Source organism: Peromyscus californicus, unplaced genomic scaffold (genome assembly GCF_007827085.1).
Source record: "Peromyscus californicus insignis strain IS unplaced genomic scaffold, ASM782708v3 Scaffold_2__1_contigs__length_46816999, whole genome shotgun sequence".
Lineage (NCBI taxonomy): Eukaryota > Metazoa > Chordata > Mammalia > Rodentia > Cricetidae > Peromyscus > Peromyscus californicus.
The window spans coordinates 11,609,450-11,627,827 of record NW_026294540.1 but is presented as its reverse complement, the minus strand read 5'-3'; the positions used below and the strand labels follow the sequence as shown (position 1 = coordinate 11,627,827).

The following is an 18,378-nucleotide window of genomic DNA, read 5'->3' as shown; positions in this document are numbered from 1 at the left end:
CTCTTCCAAAGGTTGTAGGTTCATTCTCAGCAGTAAATCGAGTTCCAGGGTTATCTATGACACACAGACATAGATATACACGCAGGCAAAACACTCACAATAAAAAAAAAAAAAAAAAAAAAAAAGCTAGACAATACAGGGCCAGCAATATGACTCTGGGTAAAAGCACTTGCTGACTTGTGTTCAGCTGTCCTCTGACCTCTACAAGCATAGTCTGGCCTACATTATGCCCACATACATTCAATAATTATCTCTCAGTTTTGAAAAAAATGAAGTTGCCAAGCAGTGGTGGTACATGACTTTAACCCTAAGTGTATTTGAGGCAGACAGGCAGACATGAGTTTGAGACCAGCATGGTCTACAGAGTGAGTTCCAGGACACCCATGGCAACACAGAAACTCTGTCCCTAAAACCAAAATGACAAAGCAACTCCCTAATGGAACAACTAATTCTAATGTAAAAACAGGCACTCTGGTACTCACTGGGCACAAAAACGGGTATATCACCTAGTGTAATCTAGGGTCCCTACTAGTTGCAATTCATTAACCCAGCAAAGAAGCAAGACCTCACAATACAGAACCTATTAACAATACCATTTGTCATAATTCTGACAGGGGGCTGGAGAGATGCTCCCATTATGAGCACTTGTTACTCTTGCAGCGTATCCATATTGGTTCACAACCATCCCTAATTCCTTTTCTGGGGGAATCCCTGGGGACCAAGCATGCATGTGGTGCACACATTCATGCAGACAAAAACACTTAGAAAAGGCTGGGCACAAGCCTTTAATCCCAGCACTTGGGAGGCAGATGTAGGTGGATCTCAGTGAGTTCGAGGACAGCCAGGGATACTCATAAAACCCTGTCTTGAAAAACCAAAACACTTAGAAAAGAGGGGTGCTGGAAAGATGGCTCTTGCAATGGGCTGGGGTCAGATCGCCAGCCATGACCTGATGGTTCACAGGATTCACAACTCCAGTTCCAAGGGATGAGGCTGTCTTCTGACCTGAGGACACCAGGAATACATGTGGTACACAAAATGCATAGCCTTTACCACTACGCCTGGCTCATGAGGCTTTTCATAAGCTGGATAGCATACAGCCACTATGTAATAGCAAACAAAGCACGGGTGTCTTCTGCCAAGAACTGGGGTGGGATGATGAATGTATGCTGTATACTGAGAGTCAAATACACAATTTCAGGATTAGAAGATGAGCTAACAGCTAAGCAGAAATGGTTTATAACTGAAAGGACTCTTGTCATGTCCACATAATTTAACTTTGATCAGTTCAGGACAATTCCACTTTTTCGGGGTTGTGTGTATATTTTGTTTTGAGACAGGATTTCTCTGTGTAGCTTTGGCAGTCCTGGAACTCAGACCCACCTGCCTCTGCCTCCCTGGGATTAAAGGTTTGGGCCACCACTGCCTGGCTGACTCCACTATTTTTTAATCTGTTAAGAGTGGAAGAAAATTCAACAAGAGCTGGGTGTGGTGGTGCATGGCTATGTAATCCCAGCCTTGGAAGCAGAGGCAAGCAGATCTCTGTTGAGTTAAAGAAACCCCGCCTCAAAATAATTAAAATATTTGCAACAAAGCAAGATGAATCCAAAGCCAAGAATGCTGGTCCAAAACTGTGAGGACAGGCCCACAACACACACCACTCCCCCTGCAATCCCACTCTGTAAGAGGTAAAACTACACCCACAGTAAAAGTTAGCCATGGCTGTGTGTGCCCAAAATCCACCACCAAGTGGGGTGAGGGGTATAGACAGCAGGACCCAGGAGCTCACTAGATGGCCAGCCTAGCATATGGGTTTCAGAACAAGTAGGAGAGCCTCTTACTGGTCAGAGGAAGATACGGAATACCTCTAAAGTATTCACCCAACACGTGAACACACAAAAGACAAAGAAACATGAAGTTGTTTAATTAGGTTGTTAGCAATTTAGAACACCAGTTTGTGGGGATACATCCCGTTCGTCAGAGAGAACTGAGATCGAAGGTAGCCCTGGAGCTGAGGAACAGCTTTGATCTTTGGCAAAATCTGCGAGTCCACAGCTTTCTGGTCAGCCTTTCGCTGCTCTGTAATCTCGTATTTCTACAGAGAAAAGGAAACATTTAGAACCAGCACTCCCTAGAAACAGTCCTACTTCTCAGGGACTGATAAAAGCACCCCCCCAGGACTTGTCCACTCTAAGAGCAGCAGACCAAGGATAACTAAGGTCACTCTTGCCATCAACAACCTCACCTCCTTCTCAGTGTCGAAGATCTCCCCCTCCTGGTGTCTGGGCTTGCGCAGCTGCTTCTTCTTGAAGTAAGCGTCAGTCAGGTGTTTGGGGATTTTAACTTTGCTGATGTCAACTTTTGTGGAGGTGGCGATGACAAATTTCTGGTGTGTTCTTCGCAGAGGAACTCTGTTGAGGGCAAGAGGTCCTGAGGGAAAAAATTAAATTGGATGGATCCAAGTTTGAAAAATAAGAAATTAACATTGAAGAATTAAGATCCGGTCTGTGCATGGTGAGAAGGTGGATCTCGGTGAGTTTAAGGCCAAATTGGTCTACATAGTGAGACCCTGTTTCAAACAGATAAAAAGGTTAACTGGGGCATGGGGGCAGAGACCTAAAAAGATGGTTCAGTGGTTAAATGCAATGGCCACTCTCGCAGAAGACCCTTAATTGGATTCCCAGCATCCACAGAGGGTCCATAACTGCCTAATTTGGAAAATGCCATCTGCTCCAAAACCAGGGCTTTTCTCTCACCCTGCCTTTTCAAGGGACCCAGGTGAGAAGAGGGCCATCTTTTACACAGACTGGCTGAAATTATGGATTATGCTTATCTGGAACCGTTCTCTCTTCTTACCACTGTCCTTGAGATCTGCCTGTCTCTGCCTCCTGAGCACTGGGATTAAAGGTGTGCTCCACCCCACCCAGCCATCTTTCACATTTCACCTGTCTACAAACTCCCCATGCCAGTCAGTGTGTACAGCTCCAAGCGTATTATGGGGCCAAAAAGTCACATTGCTATCAAAACCTGCAGCACTTAGAGTCCAAGTGTCCCGATCCTGCTGCTTTCTCTACCTGGCACACGTGTAGAGTACATTTGCACGTGCCACACTACACACAGTACACCAGGTGGAGAGGAGGGTACCACTTGCACAAGTCCCCTTTCTCCTTGTACTGTGTAAGTCCTAGGGATCAAACTCAGGATCTCAAGCAAGCATTTATTTACCCACTAGGCCACAGCTTTGATTAAACCCGACTGCCGTAGAAAAATAAACAAACAGTGGCTGGTGAGACAGCAGGACAGGAAGGCCTGAAATGTCCTCTGACCTCCATATGTACTTCCTGCCACAAAAATCTAAGGGTGTGTCTCAATTTCACAGAACCAAAAGCTGAGGCAGGAGGAGTGCAGAAAGTCTAAGGCTAGCTGGAGCTATATGGCTAGCCTTGTCTCAAACAGGAACAGTCATTGGCATCTGCAATCTCAACACTTAGGAAGCAGAAGGATTAGGACAAGGCTATCCTGGGCTCCACGACATCCTGCCAAAACAGAAAACACTAAGGATTTTCTTTCTTACCAGTCACAAGTAGCAAGCCGCTGGCCAGCTGCTTCAGGAAAACCACTCTCTGGAAGTCAAACAGAAAATGACATTTAGCAATTGAGCCCCAACTTCTGAATTAACCAAAACACAAAGTCAGTAAAGAAAAGGTCTAAGGCAGTGGCTCTCAACCTTCCTAATTCTGGGACCCTTTAATACAGTCCCTCATGTTTTGGTGACCCCCTAACCGTAAAACTGTTGCTACTTCATAACTGTAACTTTGCTACTGTTATGAACTATAACGTAAATATCTGATACGCAGATGATTTAAGGTGACTTCAAAGGGATCAAGACCCGCAGGTTGAAAACCTCGGGTCTAAAGACACACATATAACCTAGCACTCAGAAAGTAGAAGCAAGAGGATCATGGGTTCAAGCCCAGACTGGGCTAAATGAGGTCTTCTCAAAAATTTTTTTGGAAAAAAACAAAACAAAAAAAACCCCAAAACACCAAAAGGCAATTTCTATCCATACAGTCCAGCTTATCTATTAAGGAAGCAAATCACATACGCAATTCACACAGCACCAAACACAGCATCTATACAGTAGGTAAAAAATCAGGATGCGCTAGGCAAGCAAGGACCAGGCTCTGCTGAGTGATGAGGTTGCTTCAGAACATAAATCACAAATCCCCCCACAGACCACAGAAAACAAGCCTATTATGATCCAGGCCCCTGTGGACACTGCTCACCTTGCCCCTGTGGCGCCCGGTGAGGATGATCAGGACGGTCCCAGGAGTGATGCTGGCCCGAAGCCTTCTCACGTGCTGACTGAAGGGCTTTTTGCCATGGCTCAGCAGTTTCCGAGGCACATCTTCGGTAGGATAATACCTGGGCTGGAGAGAGTACAAGCACCATACTTAAAAAACCTTCTTGGACCAGGAGGGCTGAGTTCAGAGATACAGCCTCCTAAACCCCCAAAAAAGTACCAGAAACAACATGAAAAGGAATCTCTATACCTTGGATGGCCCCTCTTAAGCCAACCAGAGTGTTTCTCAGTAGACCAGGCTGGCCTAGAACTCAAGAGATCCATCTGCCCCTGCCCCTCCTGAGTGCTGGGATTAAAGCCTGGCTTAAGATTCACTTTAAATTATGTTTATATGTCCTTCTGTGTGCACATAAGTGTAGGTGCCCAGGCCAACACTGCCCTGAATTCTACTAAAGCACTTCTTCAGAAAGAATGTTTCAGCCAGGTATGGAGGAAGCAGCATAACAGGGAATTTCATGTCAGCCCAGGCTGAGACCCTTTCTCAAGCACAATAACAATGGGGGAAGACATGGTTTGTTTTCTCATGAAGATAAAGTATGTCAAACCTCTTCTACCTCAGCAGAATCCCAGCAGTAGAAACACAACTCACATCCATTTATCCACAAAGGAAAACAAACGGCACAAAGGTAGACATCGGTACCAGCTTGTTAAATTAACTCACACAATCCCGACTTGCAGTGCTGGCAACAGAGAGGCCAGAACTCTGGTGTGCTGGACCCCCCCTGAGCTACACCCCAGCCTGACAAATTCATACCTAAGTACACCAAATTGACATAGCTTCTCTTTCACCTAACCCTGAGAAAAGCAACACAACCTACCAAAAGTTACCATGCAAACTTAAGAGCCCAGAATCAGCTCTTCCAGCAATCTGGCGCGCGCGCGCGCACACACACAATCTACACCTCCACATCCCTCAAATTGAAATCCAACTCCCACCTCCTCCAGCTCTTACCATTTTTCGAAGCTTCACCACCCGGGTACCACCGTTCTTGTCACCACCAACCGGCTTTGTGACAGTAGCAAGGACCTTCTCCTTTTTCTTCTTCTTTTCAACCTGCCGAGACAAACGCCGTCAAGGCGTGCGGCAGACAACCACCGTTGGGGTGTGATGGCGGTGGGGCATTTCCTTCCTTTCCTTACCTTGGTTTTGGCAGCTGAGTACTTTCTTTTGTACAAGGCCTTTCTGGAATACATAGCAGATCGGGAGTACCTGCCGATTCCTCTAACCAGGACAGGGTTCCGGCTGCAGTGGGGCTTCCCCTTCTTGGTCTTTTTAACCTTGGGGTTACCCTTTTTGGCGGCACCAGCGGCAGGGGCATCACCGCCAGCCTTCTTGGCCGCAGGTTTCTTCTCTTTTGTGTCAGGCTTTTCGCCCTTTTCACCCGCCATCTGGTGATGTTAAAGAAGAATAAAGGCATTTTCACCAACCACCCGTAACGAGCCAGTACCCAACCTAACCTGCTGCTTGCAACAGGTCTGCCTCCCAAACGCCACACGTGTCAACGTCTAGGACCACTCGTGTTTTTTTTTTTTGCTAGAAAACTTAAGTGGTTCATTATTCTTCCACTCTGTGAACCAGAAAATCTAAGACGGTTTTTGGAAGAGTCCACCCAGCAAGGAAGCCCCTTGCTTCAATGAAGCCCGCTGTCCCATTTTTACTGTGCGACCCACTTCAGTGCCAGCAGCCTACAGGCGGAGGCCAGGCAATGGTTCGGGGCCCCGGGTTGCTCTAGCACGGGACACTATGACAGGCCCAGGGCAACGGGCCTGCCATAAATCCAAACCCATGCACTTGCTCGGAACTTTGGAAGTCCACTCTCTCCGGGGTCCCCGACTCGGCCGAGAAGCCAAAAGGGGCACTCTCCGGGCGACTTCCGGGGGGGGGGCGCCGCGGAAGCAGTTTCTCGCTTCAGTCGGGCTCTGCGGAGTGTGCTGGAACCCCGACCCCGGCTGAGGGGACGCACCTCGCCGCACAGACCCTCTAAGACTCCCCAGGCTACGGCGCCCGGTAAGGCCCGGCGGCCGTCTCCGGCGCTACGCTCGCTCTTCGCCCTCTCCCAACCCACGCCGACAGAAATGAAGCTCCCGAGAGACCTGGCGAGTGACCTCGACCATAGCGGGCCCCGGGCGGTGGCCCTCGGACGTCCCCCGCCTTCGGATGGACCAAGATTGGGGTCCCGAAAACGGCTCTCGCGCAGACGCCCGCCATTCCTACCTTGCAAGATGGGAAAGAGAACTAAGGTCCCGGCTTCCGGTCTATAAGCAATGACGGGAGGTGTCCGAGATCACTTCCTTCCTGTGTGGGACATCATGGGAAATGTAGTTTTTCCTATACCGTGGGCACTGCAACATACCCTGGCCGGGGAATGCTTTTCCTTAAGCGGTAAGGGCGGATGAGAGGGCTCAGCGAGTAAAGGCGCTTTCTTCCAAAGTTATGATCAGAATTTGATCCTCGCGACCCATGCGGTGGGAAGTCGAGAACGGACTTTACAGAGTTGTCCTCTGACCTCCGTGAACGCTCACACACCAAATAGTAATTAAAAAAATGAAACATTAGCCGGGCGGTGGTGGCGCACGCCTTTAATCCCAGCACTCGGGAGGCAGAGCCAGGCGGATCTCTGTGAGTTCGAGGCCAGCCTGGGCTACCAAGTGAGTTCCAGGAAAGGCGCAAAGCTACACAGGGAAACCCTGTCTCGAAAAAACCAAAAAACCTTAAATTAATAAAAGAGTGTTTGTTCCTATTAAAAGTTAGACTAAGCTAGTATTCTTTGAAAAATAAACGACAGGGTATATGTGACCGTTGTTTGTTTTTTCAATTACATTTTTATTCATTTTATGGGCATGTTTATGTATGTGGGGGTGGGTGCGTACCACAGCCTACAGGTGGAGGTTAGAGAACACCTTGGGGGAGTCAGTGCTCTGCTTCCAACACATGAGTCCTAGGAATCCAACTCAGGTCATCACACCGGCCATACAGATCACAGCTCTTTTCTGCTTCACAGTGCTTAGAGCAACATGTACACACATCAACTGCGATACTCCTGACTCAAATTCCTGTCTTCTATTTGTCTGGTACCTGTTGCTAGTGGTAGGAGCTTTTCACTTGGATTTCTGTGTGTGTGTGTGTGTGTGTGTGTGTGTGTGTGTTTTGTGCATGTGGAGATCAGAGGACAACTTACAGGAATCAATTCTGTTGTTCCACCATGTGGGTCCCAGGGATGGGATGGAACTCAAGAGTTTTTTTTTTTGGCAAGCATCTTTACATGTCCTTGGCCCGTCACTGTGATTTCCTCAGCACCAAACCATCTGGCTAAGCAAGGCGACATGATAGTGACACGTCCCTGAAGATACCAGAGACCACAAAGAAGCGCTGTGAAAGACACATGCCTTAGACTAGAAGCCAGTCTCTTTGTCCCCGACCCCTTTTTGGTTTTTGTTTGTTTGTTTTAAGATTTATTGCCGGGCGGTGGTGGCGCGCACGCCTTTAATCCCAGCACTCAGGAGGCAGAGCCAGGCTGATCTCTGTGTCTCTGTGAGTTCGAGGTCAGCCCGGTCTACAGAGCAAGATCCAGGACAGGCACCAAAACTACACAGATAAACCCTGTCTCGAAACAAACAAACAAAAAGATTTATTTATTACGTGTACAGTGTTCTGTCTAAACGTATGCCTGCACACCAGAAGAGGGCGCTAGATCTCATTATAGTTGGTTGTGCCACCATGTGGTTGCTGGGAATTGAACTCAGGACCTCTGGAAGAGCAGCCCGTGTTCTTAACCTCTGAGCCATCTCTCCAATGGCCCCCCTCCGCCCCCCTCCACTTTTGTTTTTTCAAGACAGTGTCTCTCTATGTAGACCAGGCTGGGCTCTAATGCACAGAGAGCTGCCTGCCTCTGCCTGTCAAATACTGGGATCAAAGGAGTGCAGTATCATGCCCCGCTCAATCTGATTATCAGTGATTGTATTTTATGGCAGTTGAGGATCATTTGCTGTCCAGATACAGCCTCAAGGAGAAGCTTTGACATTTGTCTCTCTTGCTCTCTTTTTTTTTTTTGGTTTTTCGAGACAGGGTTTCTCTGTGTAGCTTTGCGCCTTTCCTGGGACTCACTTGGTAGCCCAGGCTGGCCTCGAACTCACAGAGATCCGCCTGGCTCTGCCTCCCGAGTGCTGGGATTAAAGGCGTGCGCCACCACCGCCCGGCACTTGCTCTCTTTTTTTAAGAATGGGAATGTTAGCATCTTTTTGAAAATTCTATTATTTAACTAGTTAGCTAGTGTGCGTGTGTGATGTATGCACATGTGTGAAGGTGTGTGTGAGCGTGCAGGGAACCCATGCATGTGTGAAGACCAGAAAAGCACCCTGTCCTAGCATTCTGTGCCCTGTTTGCTTGCATGACACGCGGAATGATCCGATACTGAAGAGACAGGATCTCTTTCTGAACCTGAAGCTCATTATTTTTTGGAGGGGGTTGATTAGGAGGCCAGCAAGCTCCACGGATCCTCCTGTGGTATATGACTGCTGAGGATCCAAACTTCCTCTTGCCCTTTAAGACCTCCTCTCAGCCCCTCAGCACCTGTATGCGATCTCAGAAGCTGTTGCTGCAGAAAATGTCAGGGTGAAGTACAGAGTTGTTCACTGAAGCTCCGGACAACAGGCTCTGTAAGTGACTCGTGCTAGAACAGTTGTCTAGTGTCTCAAGGTCTGCAGTTCCATTCCCTGCCCCCTGTCCCACCCCCACCCCCCACTCCCCATTTTCCCCGAACATAGGGAGGGAGGGAGGGAAGAAGGAGGGAGGAGGGAAGGAAAGAGGAAAAGTCTGACATGAGTCTTTCACTCATCTTGTGGAGTCCTAGACAAGCGGTAATGATCAGATACAGAAGTAAAAGCATAACTGAGCTCCCTCTTGTGTTTGGTTGTGGTATTGCAGAATGCACAACTATCAGGTTAAAAATTATTAAATTCCTCTTTCTCATTTATTGAGGACCAGGCTGGCCTCAAACTCCCAAATACCCTCCTGCCTCTGTCTCCCATAATGCTGGGATTAAACATGTGAACCACCACATACAGTACCTTTGACCCCAGCACTCTGGAGGTAGAGGCAGGCAGATCTCTGGGAGTTCAAGGCCAGCTTGTTCTACAGAGTCAGATCCTGTCTCAAAGAACAAAGGGAAGAGGAGAGTGCTGAAGAGACGGCCCAGCCCTCGCTGCTCCTGTAGAAGACTCAAATCTGGTGCCCTGTGTAAAGCAGAGCATTTGTGGAGGTCAGAGGACAACTTGTGGGAGTTGCCTCTCTCTTTCCACTTTGTGGGTCCTGAGGATTGAACGATGATCATCAGACTTGGCAGCAAGTACTTCCTTCATCTACTGAACCACTGGACTGGTTCCTGGATTTTGTTTGTTTGCTAGATTCATTTGTTTATTTTTATGTGTGTGTGTCTGAGTGTATATCTATCCATCTATCTACCGATGTACTTACGTAGATAGATATAGATAAATATGTATAGGAAGACAGATAATAGGTCAATACAGATAGCTAGCTACCTACCACATATGTGCAAAAGTCTCAGGAAGCCAGTAGAGAGTGTTGTGCCCTGGGACTGGAGTTACAGGCAATTGAGAGTTGACCATGTGGATGCTGGGAACTAAACCCAGGTCTTCTGAAAGGGCAGTGTATTAGTCAGGGTTCTCTAAATTAACAGAACTTATAAAATGAATCTATATATAAAGAAAGGGGATTTATTAGAATGGCTTACGGACTGTGGTCCAGCTAATCCAACAATGACTACCTGTAAACAGAAGGTGTAGCTGTGATATTTTGTTTGTGCTCTAACAAAGCTTGCCTGGAGATCAGATGGTGGAGCTAGCCACTAGTTAACCATAGAGGTCAGGTAGTGGTGGCACACATCTTTAATCCCAGCACTGGGGAGGAGGAAGCAGGAATATCAGGAGTTCAAGGCCACCTTGGGCTACATGAGATTGAATCCCCTCGTCCCAGATTTCTCCTCTTTTTATCCTCTCTGCCTGCCGGCCCCACCTACTTCTCTCTCTTGCCTTGCTATTGGCTGTTCAGCTCTTTATTAGGCTGTCAGGTGTTTTAGACAGGCACAGTAACACAGCTTCACAGAGTTAAACAAATGCAACATAAACAAAAGCAACACACCTGAAAATAATATTCTGCCTACAACAGTCCTTTACCTTCCCATAGACATACCTGCACTGGACAGGCCTGAGGGAGAATGCAGGTCAGAGATGACCAACCAGGCAAGCTCAGGAGCCACTTGTTCAGGCCCACTGATCAGGACAAATAGTACTATGATTTTTTACATTTGCTCAGTCCCTTTGTGGCCTTGGAGGTGCACAGGGCTGCTTCCATTTCCTCGCCAGCTGCTTTTCAACTAGAGGAGGAAATTAAGGGGGTGGGGTGGGATGTGCTTCAGAAGGGCTCGGATTATCCTGAAGTCCCATGATAGGCTGGCAGGTCCCATCCATGGTGCCGATCATCTGTCCTCATTAGCTTGCAGGAGTTTATGGTGTTTTAATCTGTCCCACATACACACAAGTAAGCGAATGTTCCACACCAGCCTTTCTATCCATGTACTTTCATGTCCTGGTTGTTAGCCTCTAAGTTATGGTCCAGGACACAGATTTCATGTAGTACCTCATCTTGTTCCCACTAATGAGCAGACATGAGCCATTCCTCCCCGATGGAGGTACCCAGAGGTACAATCAAACCATGACTGCGAGGCTGGACGAGTACTCTTGCTCTGGAGTCTGTATCTATGTCTAGAAAGTTCCTTGTATGTTTCCTCTAATTAAAGCCCAGCAGGACAGACCTTTAGCCCAACTACAGCTGCGAAGTTCTTTGGAGTACCAAAAAGGCTGCATGTTCTTCCCTCTCGTCTCCCTAGATGTGACTGGCAGTTCCCCCAAAGGGTGGGACCGCTGTCCTAGGTACCCCACCTCCCAAGTTTAGGTGTTCTCACTTCCCTGCCTTGCAGCTCACATCCCAAGGGCAGAACAGTTTCCTGGGTTTGACAGTGGATTGCTTTGGGACCCGAGTGCGGATGCAGGTGGCATTCTTGTCAGATCCAGGTCAGTCATCATCAAGTCCAATACTTTCCCCTGTACTTTTCATGCCTGCTGCTCTTCAAAAGTTGTCACCTCCACTGATGTCTTTTGTACCCATCTAGAACATGCTAGGTAGATTAAGTGTCACGGCTCCTCCCACCTCAAGAACTCAAGTCTTCAGGTGTCAATGCTGTGTGGCATATTGATGTAACTCTTTTTTTTTTTAATGTAACTATTTTTTTTTTTGGTTTTTTCAAGACAGGGTTTCTCTGTGTAGCTTTGCGCCTTTCCTGGAACTCACTTGGTAGCCCAGGCTGGCCTCGTCACAGAGATCCTCCTGGCTCTGCCTCCCGAGTGCTGGGATTAAAGGCGTGCACCACCACCGCCCGGCCCTTTAAGGTAACTCTTAACGTTTCCAGGCTTCATTGGGTTGGGGAAACATTTCGAGTTTTTTGATTATCTAAGATAATCTTCACAGCTTCAAGACTGATAGCATTTAAGGAAGTCAGTACCAGGCCCTTGATTGAGGCCAGCTCTGACTAGTGAGGAGTTTTTCTCTTTGCGTCTGGCATCTCAAATTTAGATGTGAAATGCAGACTTAAATGAATCGTCTGATGTTTCAGCGATTTGATTTTTGAGTCTGTATAGACCAGGCTTGGTCTTGAACTCAGATCCAACCTGCCTCTACCTTCTGAGTGCCGAGATTAAAGGCAAACACCACCATGCCCAGCTTAAAAGCTGTAACAAGTCTATAGAATTAGCCGGTGATGGTGGCTCACGCCTTTAATCCCGGAACTCAGGAGGCAGAGGCAGGCGGATCTTTGTGAGTTCGAGGCCAGCCTGGTCTACAGAGCAAGATCCAAGAAAGGCGCAAAGCTACACAGAGAAACCCTGTCTGGAAAAATAAAAAAAATAAAAAATAAAAAATAAAAAATAAATAGAATTAGACCCTCCCTCCAAGGAGAGCAGTGCTTGAAGAACCAGTTCCTGAATGCCATCACCAAGGGTATCATGATCCTCAGGGTTAGAGACCTGGGACAGACCAGAACAGGTTCTGAGGTATCAACTACTGTCACTAGTGATTGCATCTCCAAAGGGCTGACAAGCAAAAATTACAAGATGGAGGTCTCCGTGGAAGAACTTTGACACACTTAACCTCAGAAGGTTAAGTCACAAACCACACTCAACTCTTCACCCAGAACACTGGTCATGGGCACATGCCACACACAACAAAGCCTGAGACAGGCTGTTCCTGTCAGTAGAAAGTTCGTAGCGTGAGGTCCTAAGCAAAAACCCCCTGCAACTTTCAACCTACATCCAAAAATCTAAGGTGCCTGCTTGCAAGGACACGGTCAGGGTCAGGCCTGTGGACCGTTGACATTCACTCATAGGAAGGGGTGGAGGCGGTCTTTGGTGCCTCACCTGAGGTTCTAGCTGCTCTAGCCAGCCTTGGTATGCAATTCTGCTCCAGTTGTATGGGTAGATTCCCTAGAGGTACTAAGCTCCCTGGAGGTACTGAAGCTGGGGAAAGGGGAATTTGCTGTGGGATGGTCTGTATGTCAAGTGTATTGCTGATTGGTCAATAAATAAATCACTGATTGGCCAGTGGCCAGGCAGGAAGTATAGGCGGGACAAGGAGGAGAATAAAGCTGGGAAGTAGAAGACTGAGTCAGAGAGACACTGCCAGCCGCCACGATGACAAACAGCATGTGAAGATGCAGGTAAGCCACGAGCTACGTGGCAAGGTATAGATTTATAGAAATGGATTAATTTAAGCTGTAAGAACAGTTAGCAAGAAGCCTGCCATGGCCATACAGTTTGTAACCAATATAAGTCTCTGTGTTTACTTGGTCGGGTCTGAGTGGCTGTGGGACTGGCAGGTGAGAGAGATTTGTCCTGACTGTGGGCCAGGCAGGAAAACTCTAGCTACAGGAATTGAAGAAAGCTTCCATCTGTATGGCATGAGGAAGCCATCCATGTCGGGTTAAGGCTTTGCAAGTGTGGCTGTTTGCGGTCACACTTCCATAGTTGGTCCCTTACCCCACGTGTTTAAGCCAGCCCCCAATAACCTCGTTTTTTCCCCAGGTTGAGCACTGGTGGAATGACACTTTTGGGTTTGTCACTGGGCCAATGTGGAGGGTGAGTAGGCATTCCCAGGGAGGAGTTCAAGTCTTCAGAGGTTAAACACAAGGGTTGGTAGAACCCAGCCTGATCACCTGCCTGGAAGGTCAAGGCTAGTGCTCTCAAGGCTTAGTTGCAGAGACTAGAAGACACTAGGGTTCCTATTAGTTGTACAGCCTACAATCTCCAAAACTTGGATCCTTGAGCCCTGGGCAACTTTGCCTTTGTCTTGAGCTCTCAACCCCATCCACACTGAACTTGACTAGAGACAAGTGTGACCACAGACCTTCAATTCCCCACCACAGCTCTCTCCGGGCAAGAAGACTGACCACATAAAAGCCACTTGGGTGACCCAAGCAGAGCCACTTTCCCAAGTAAGGACCAGATCACGAGACCATAAGTACTAAACTTCTTGAACACTTGGAAGCTGCCAGAACTACAGAGGACTGTATACATCCAAGCAAAAGCTTTCTATGGACTAAGCGCGGTGATGGATTAATAATGTCTGCCACTGGTGCAGGGAACCACAGTGGCCGGTCTGCCATGAACCGTCAGGTTTTTACCCTACATACAGGGAAAGTGGGGCTCACCTGAAGTCAGGGTTGGGTCCCCCTGTCTTCAATACTGCTCTCTAGAGTTCTTAAGCAAATCAGGATACTGAAAAACTGGTAGAGTCTAAGCATAGGACAGCAACAACGTAGAGTTTCTCTTGAGGATCTTTGAGAACTTCAGTTTCTGTAGCATAGATGTGGTTTTGGATACAACACGGAATGGTGAAATTCACCTTAACATGTTGACTCAAGTATTTAACATTTTGTTCTGTTTGGGGACCTTACTACAGTGGGGGTTTTTCCAGTGATGGACATAGTCTAGGACAAGTACTCCCCCCCACACACACATTCTGACCCAAAGGGGACACAGCACACACCCAGTATAGGGATCCCCATAGTCATAGGCTATCCTAAGGAACTACAAGCAACATCAAAGCTGGGTTCTTTCAGCCACTTTGACCAGGTGGTTGATGGAAGTTGGACCATTGTCATAGGAGCAGGAGATAATTTTTAAAAAGATTTATCTATTTATTATGTATACAGTGTTCTGCCTGCGTGTCAGATCTCATTACAGATGGTTGTGAGCCACCGTGTGGTTGCTGGGAATTGAACTCAGGACCTCTGGAAGAGCAGACAGTGCTCTTAACCGCTGAGCCATCTCTCCAGCATGCAAGAGATAATTTGAAGTGATGACTTTCACCTGTGCTCAGTCAGACCTAACCGGAAATGTGAGCAGGGGGGTGGATTCTGGGGGGCTTAAAGGCAACTGCCCCCTGAGGCAGGATGTGTGGTTTATAACACTGTTAGTGTTCATGGCTCCACTATAGAAATGGCTTGACTAATCTATTTGAACATCCTCAGTCTCCAAGTCTCAACTGCAGCTGACAGCTCTGGATACTGTAGACCTGTCCCCTCAGCTCCAAGGTAGGTAAGCCAAGAACGTGTGAGAAAAGGCAGCACAGCTTCTCCCACACCGTGAGACTTCCAACCCAGTGTGCATGCCCCTGTGTAAGCCAAGAACACGGCCAGAACTGGGCACAACTCTCTAGAATTGTTGTGTTACAAAGCAGAAAGGTGGCTCTGGGAAGATGGCCCCACTTTTAGCGGGGCCCTGGTTAAGTTGGGAGTTTGACTTTTAGACTCAGAAGTCAGATTCGGAACAGTGAGGGTTCAGTGGCTCACCACTGTTGGCTTGAAGATTAGCTGAGCTCTGTGAGGTAGGAGGCTCAGGGGCTGGGTAACAGCCATACTGACAAGCCAAAGACATCAGTTCTCCCTACCCAGGACTGAATGATAAGTGTGAGTTTAGGGGCTGGGCGATGGTCTACAGAGCAAGTTCCAGGATAGGCTCCAAAGCTACAGAGAAACTCTGTCTCAGAAAAAAAAAAAAAAAAAAAAAAAAAAAGTGAACTTAGATTTGCCATCTTTTTGCGGGGAGGAGGCCGGGGCAAAGGCTCAGTCTAACACGTGAATCTCTGTTCAGAGAGGACTCTCAGTTAGTCTTTAAGACTAGAATGGGTACTGGAGAGATAGCTCAGAAGTTAAGAGTACTGGCTGCTCTTCCACAAGTCCTGAATTTAATTCCCAGCAACCACATGGTGTCTCACAACCATCTATGATGAGATATGGTGCCCTCTTCTGGCCTGCAGGCAGAATACTGTGTACATAATAAATAAATAAATCCCTAAAAAAAAAAATAGGGGTTGGGGATTTAGCTCAGTGGTAGAGCGCTTGCCTAGCAAGTGCAAGGCCCTGGGTTCGGTCCTCAGCTCCGGGGTGCGGGGGGAAGACTAGAATGTCTGCCAGGCGGCAGTGGCTCACACCTTTAATCCCAGCACTAGGGAGGTGGAAGCAGGAAGATCAGGAGTTCAAGGCCACCCTGGGCTACATGAGGCTGAATCTGTCTAAAAGAAAAACAGAGCCAGGTGGTGGAGGCTCATGCCTTTCATCCCAGCACTTGGGAGGTGGAGACAGGAAGTGATATGGCAGGGTGGAGAGAGGAATATAAGGTGGGGGGAGACAGGAGCTCAGCCCCTTTTGTCTGAGGGGTTGGCGAGGTAAGAACTATCTGGTGGCTGGCTGCTCTGCTTCTCTGATCTTTCAGCCTTTGCCTTGATATCTTGCTCCAGGTTTTTACTGTAAGACAGAGAGGATCTGTTGCAGTCATGTCTGCTGCAATGACAGCTCTAGCCACTTCATAGGGTTCGGGTTCAGGGTCCGAATCTGACTCGGACAGTGAGGGCAGTCAGTGTCTGCTGCCAGGCGCCGACTCTCTCATGCACTTGACCAAATCGCCTTCAGCCAAGCCCTCTCTGACAGTGGCAGTGGACTTGGCTCCGGAGGTGGCGGTTAAGGAAGATTTGGAGACTGGAGTTCACCTTGATTCTGCTGTTAAAGAACAATATGAGGCCATGTTTGCTCCTGAGTTTGGACCAGAAAATCCCTGGAGAACACAGCAAATGGCTGCTCCTATGCTAGTGTCTGCTAAACATATTGGTTCTGCGGAAGAAGTTGAAAAAGAATCGAGGTTTAACTGTGTTTGAAACTGGTCAGAAGAAAACAGAAAAGAGGAAAAGGTTCAAAGAAGAGGATGCATCTCACATTGATGGTTTCTTGGGACCGTGGGCAAAATATGTGGATGAAAAAGATGTAGCCAAACCTTCAGAAGAACGAAAGGAGTTGGATGAAATCACAGCAAAGAGGCAGAGAAAAGGCAAACAGGAAGAGGAGAGACCTGGGGAGGAGAAGACAATCTTTCACGGTAACGAAGTGTATGACTATCAAGGCAGGTCCTACCTGCGCATGCCTCGGGATGTTGGTGTTAATCTTCGATCATCTGTGTCACCCGAAAAATGTTATCTTCCCAAAAAAACAAATTCATGTGTGGTCCGGACACACACAGGGTGTCAATGCGGTTAGGCTGTTTCCTCTTTCTGGACATTTGATGCTGTCTTGTTCCATGGACTGTAAAATTAAGCTATGGGAAGTTTATGGAGACCGGCACCGGCGTCTGAGAACATTTACTGGTCACAGTAAAGCTGTGAGGGACATCTGCTTCAACACTGCAGGAACACAGTTCCTCAGTGCGGCCTATGACAGGTGCCTGAAACTCTGGGACACGGAGACGGGACAATGTATACTAGGATTTACAAACGGAAAAGTACCCTATAAAATGTGTCAAGTTCAATCCCAATGAAGACAAGCAAAATCTCTTTGTGGCTGGGGCGTCTGACAAAAAGATCGTGCAGTGGGATATCCGCAGTGGAGAGATTGTTCAGGAATATGATTGGCATTTGGGAGCCGTCAACACCATTGTTTTTGTTGATGAGAATCGAAGATTTGTGAGTACATCTGATGATAAGAGTCTAAGAGTTTGGGAATGGGATATCCCTGTGGATTTCAAGTGCATGGCAGAGCCCAATGCACTCGATGCCTGCGGTGACTTTGTCTCCAAATGGGAAATGGCTAGCAGGCCAGTCAATGGATAACCAAATCTTCATTTCTGGAGCACAGAACAGATTCAGATTAAATAGAAAGAAAAATTTTAAGGGCCATATGGTAGCAGGCTACACTTGTCAGATAGACTTCTCACCAGACATGAGCTATGTGATTTCAGGAGACGGAAATGGAAACTTGAACATTTGGGACTGGAAGACCACCAAACTCTACAGTCGGGTTAAAGCCCACAACGAAGTGTGCATAGGTGCGGTGTGGCACCCACATGAAGCGTCCACGGTCATCACGTGTGGTTGGGATGGCCTCATTAAATTGTGGGATTCATGAGATTAGTCCTTTCACAATCTGGGACCATTTTTGATCCAGTGTCATATTTAACTAATTAATAAAATGTGTTGGATGACAATTTGGTTTAGAAGTACTCTTTTCATGTATGGCCTTATGAAGTTGACCCATGGTTTTTGTTAAGAGTGTTATAAATGTGCCTCATGGAAGTTCATTGGCAACTTCATTTTGTTCTTTTTTTTTTCTTCTTCCAGACGGGGTTTTTCTCTGTGTAGCTTTGGTGCCTGTCCTGGAACACACTCTGTAGACCAGGCTGGCCTCGAACTCACAGAGATCCGCCTGACTCTGCCTCCCCAGTGCTGGGATTAAAGGTGTGCGCCACCACTGCCCGGCTTCATTTTGTTCTTTATAGATGTTATTTATATGAAGAATGACAGGCTGGGCAGTGGTGGCACACACCTTTAATTCCAGCACTAGGGAGGCAGAGCCAGGCAGATCTCTGTGAGTTCGAGGCCAGCCTGGTCTACAGAGTGAGTT

The 18,378-nt window shown here is 47.6% G+C and overlaps 1 protein-coding gene, 1 non-coding gene and 1 pseudogene across 2 annotated transcripts; 1 reads left to right on the top strand and 2 right to left on the bottom strand.

Annotated features, from left to right (window-relative positions):
* Window positions 1-1,901: 1,901 nt before the first annotated feature.
* Window positions 1,902-6,596, bottom strand: Rpl6 (ribosomal protein L6). Its single transcript, XM_052755236.1, has 7 exons — window positions 6,579-6,596; window positions 5,504-5,752; window positions 5,316-5,417; window positions 4,287-4,430; window positions 3,575-3,623; window positions 2,246-2,430; window positions 1,902-2,095 (listed from the first exon to the last, which is right to left on the bottom strand). Exons 2-7 carry the CDS (start codon window positions 5,750-5,752, stop codon window positions 1,943-1,945), a joined length of 882 nt encoding a protein of 293 aa, XP_052611196.1. The 5' UTR covers window positions 6,579-6,596; the 3' UTR covers window positions 1,902-1,942.
* On the bottom strand, window positions 6,020-6,153 carry LOC128121151 (small nucleolar RNA SNORA42/SNORA80 family). The gene has a single exon (XR_008222094.1). It is a non-coding gene; the product is annotated as a small nucleolar RNA SNORA42/SNORA80 family (small nucleolar RNA).
* Window positions 6,597-16,265: 9,669 nt separating the features above from the next.
* LOC128120737 (pre-mRNA-processing factor 17-like) lies at window positions 16,266-17,883 on the top strand (annotated as a pseudogene).
* The last annotated feature ends 495 nt before the right edge of the window (window positions 17,884-18,378 follow it).

Coding starts and splice junctions, on each gene's coding strand:
- Rpl6 (XM_052755236.1), bottom strand. CDS start 5,752: ATGGCGGGTGAAAAGGGCGAAAAGCCTGACACAAAAGAGAAGAAACCT. Junction 4,431..5,315: donor TGGTGAAGCTTCGAAAAATG/GTAAGAGCTGGA, acceptor TACTCTCTCCAG/CCCAGGTATTATCCTACCGA. Junction 3,624..4,286: donor CCGGGCGCCACAGGGGCAAG/GTGAGCAGTGTC, acceptor TTTGACTTCCAG/AGAGTGGTTTTCCTGAAGCA.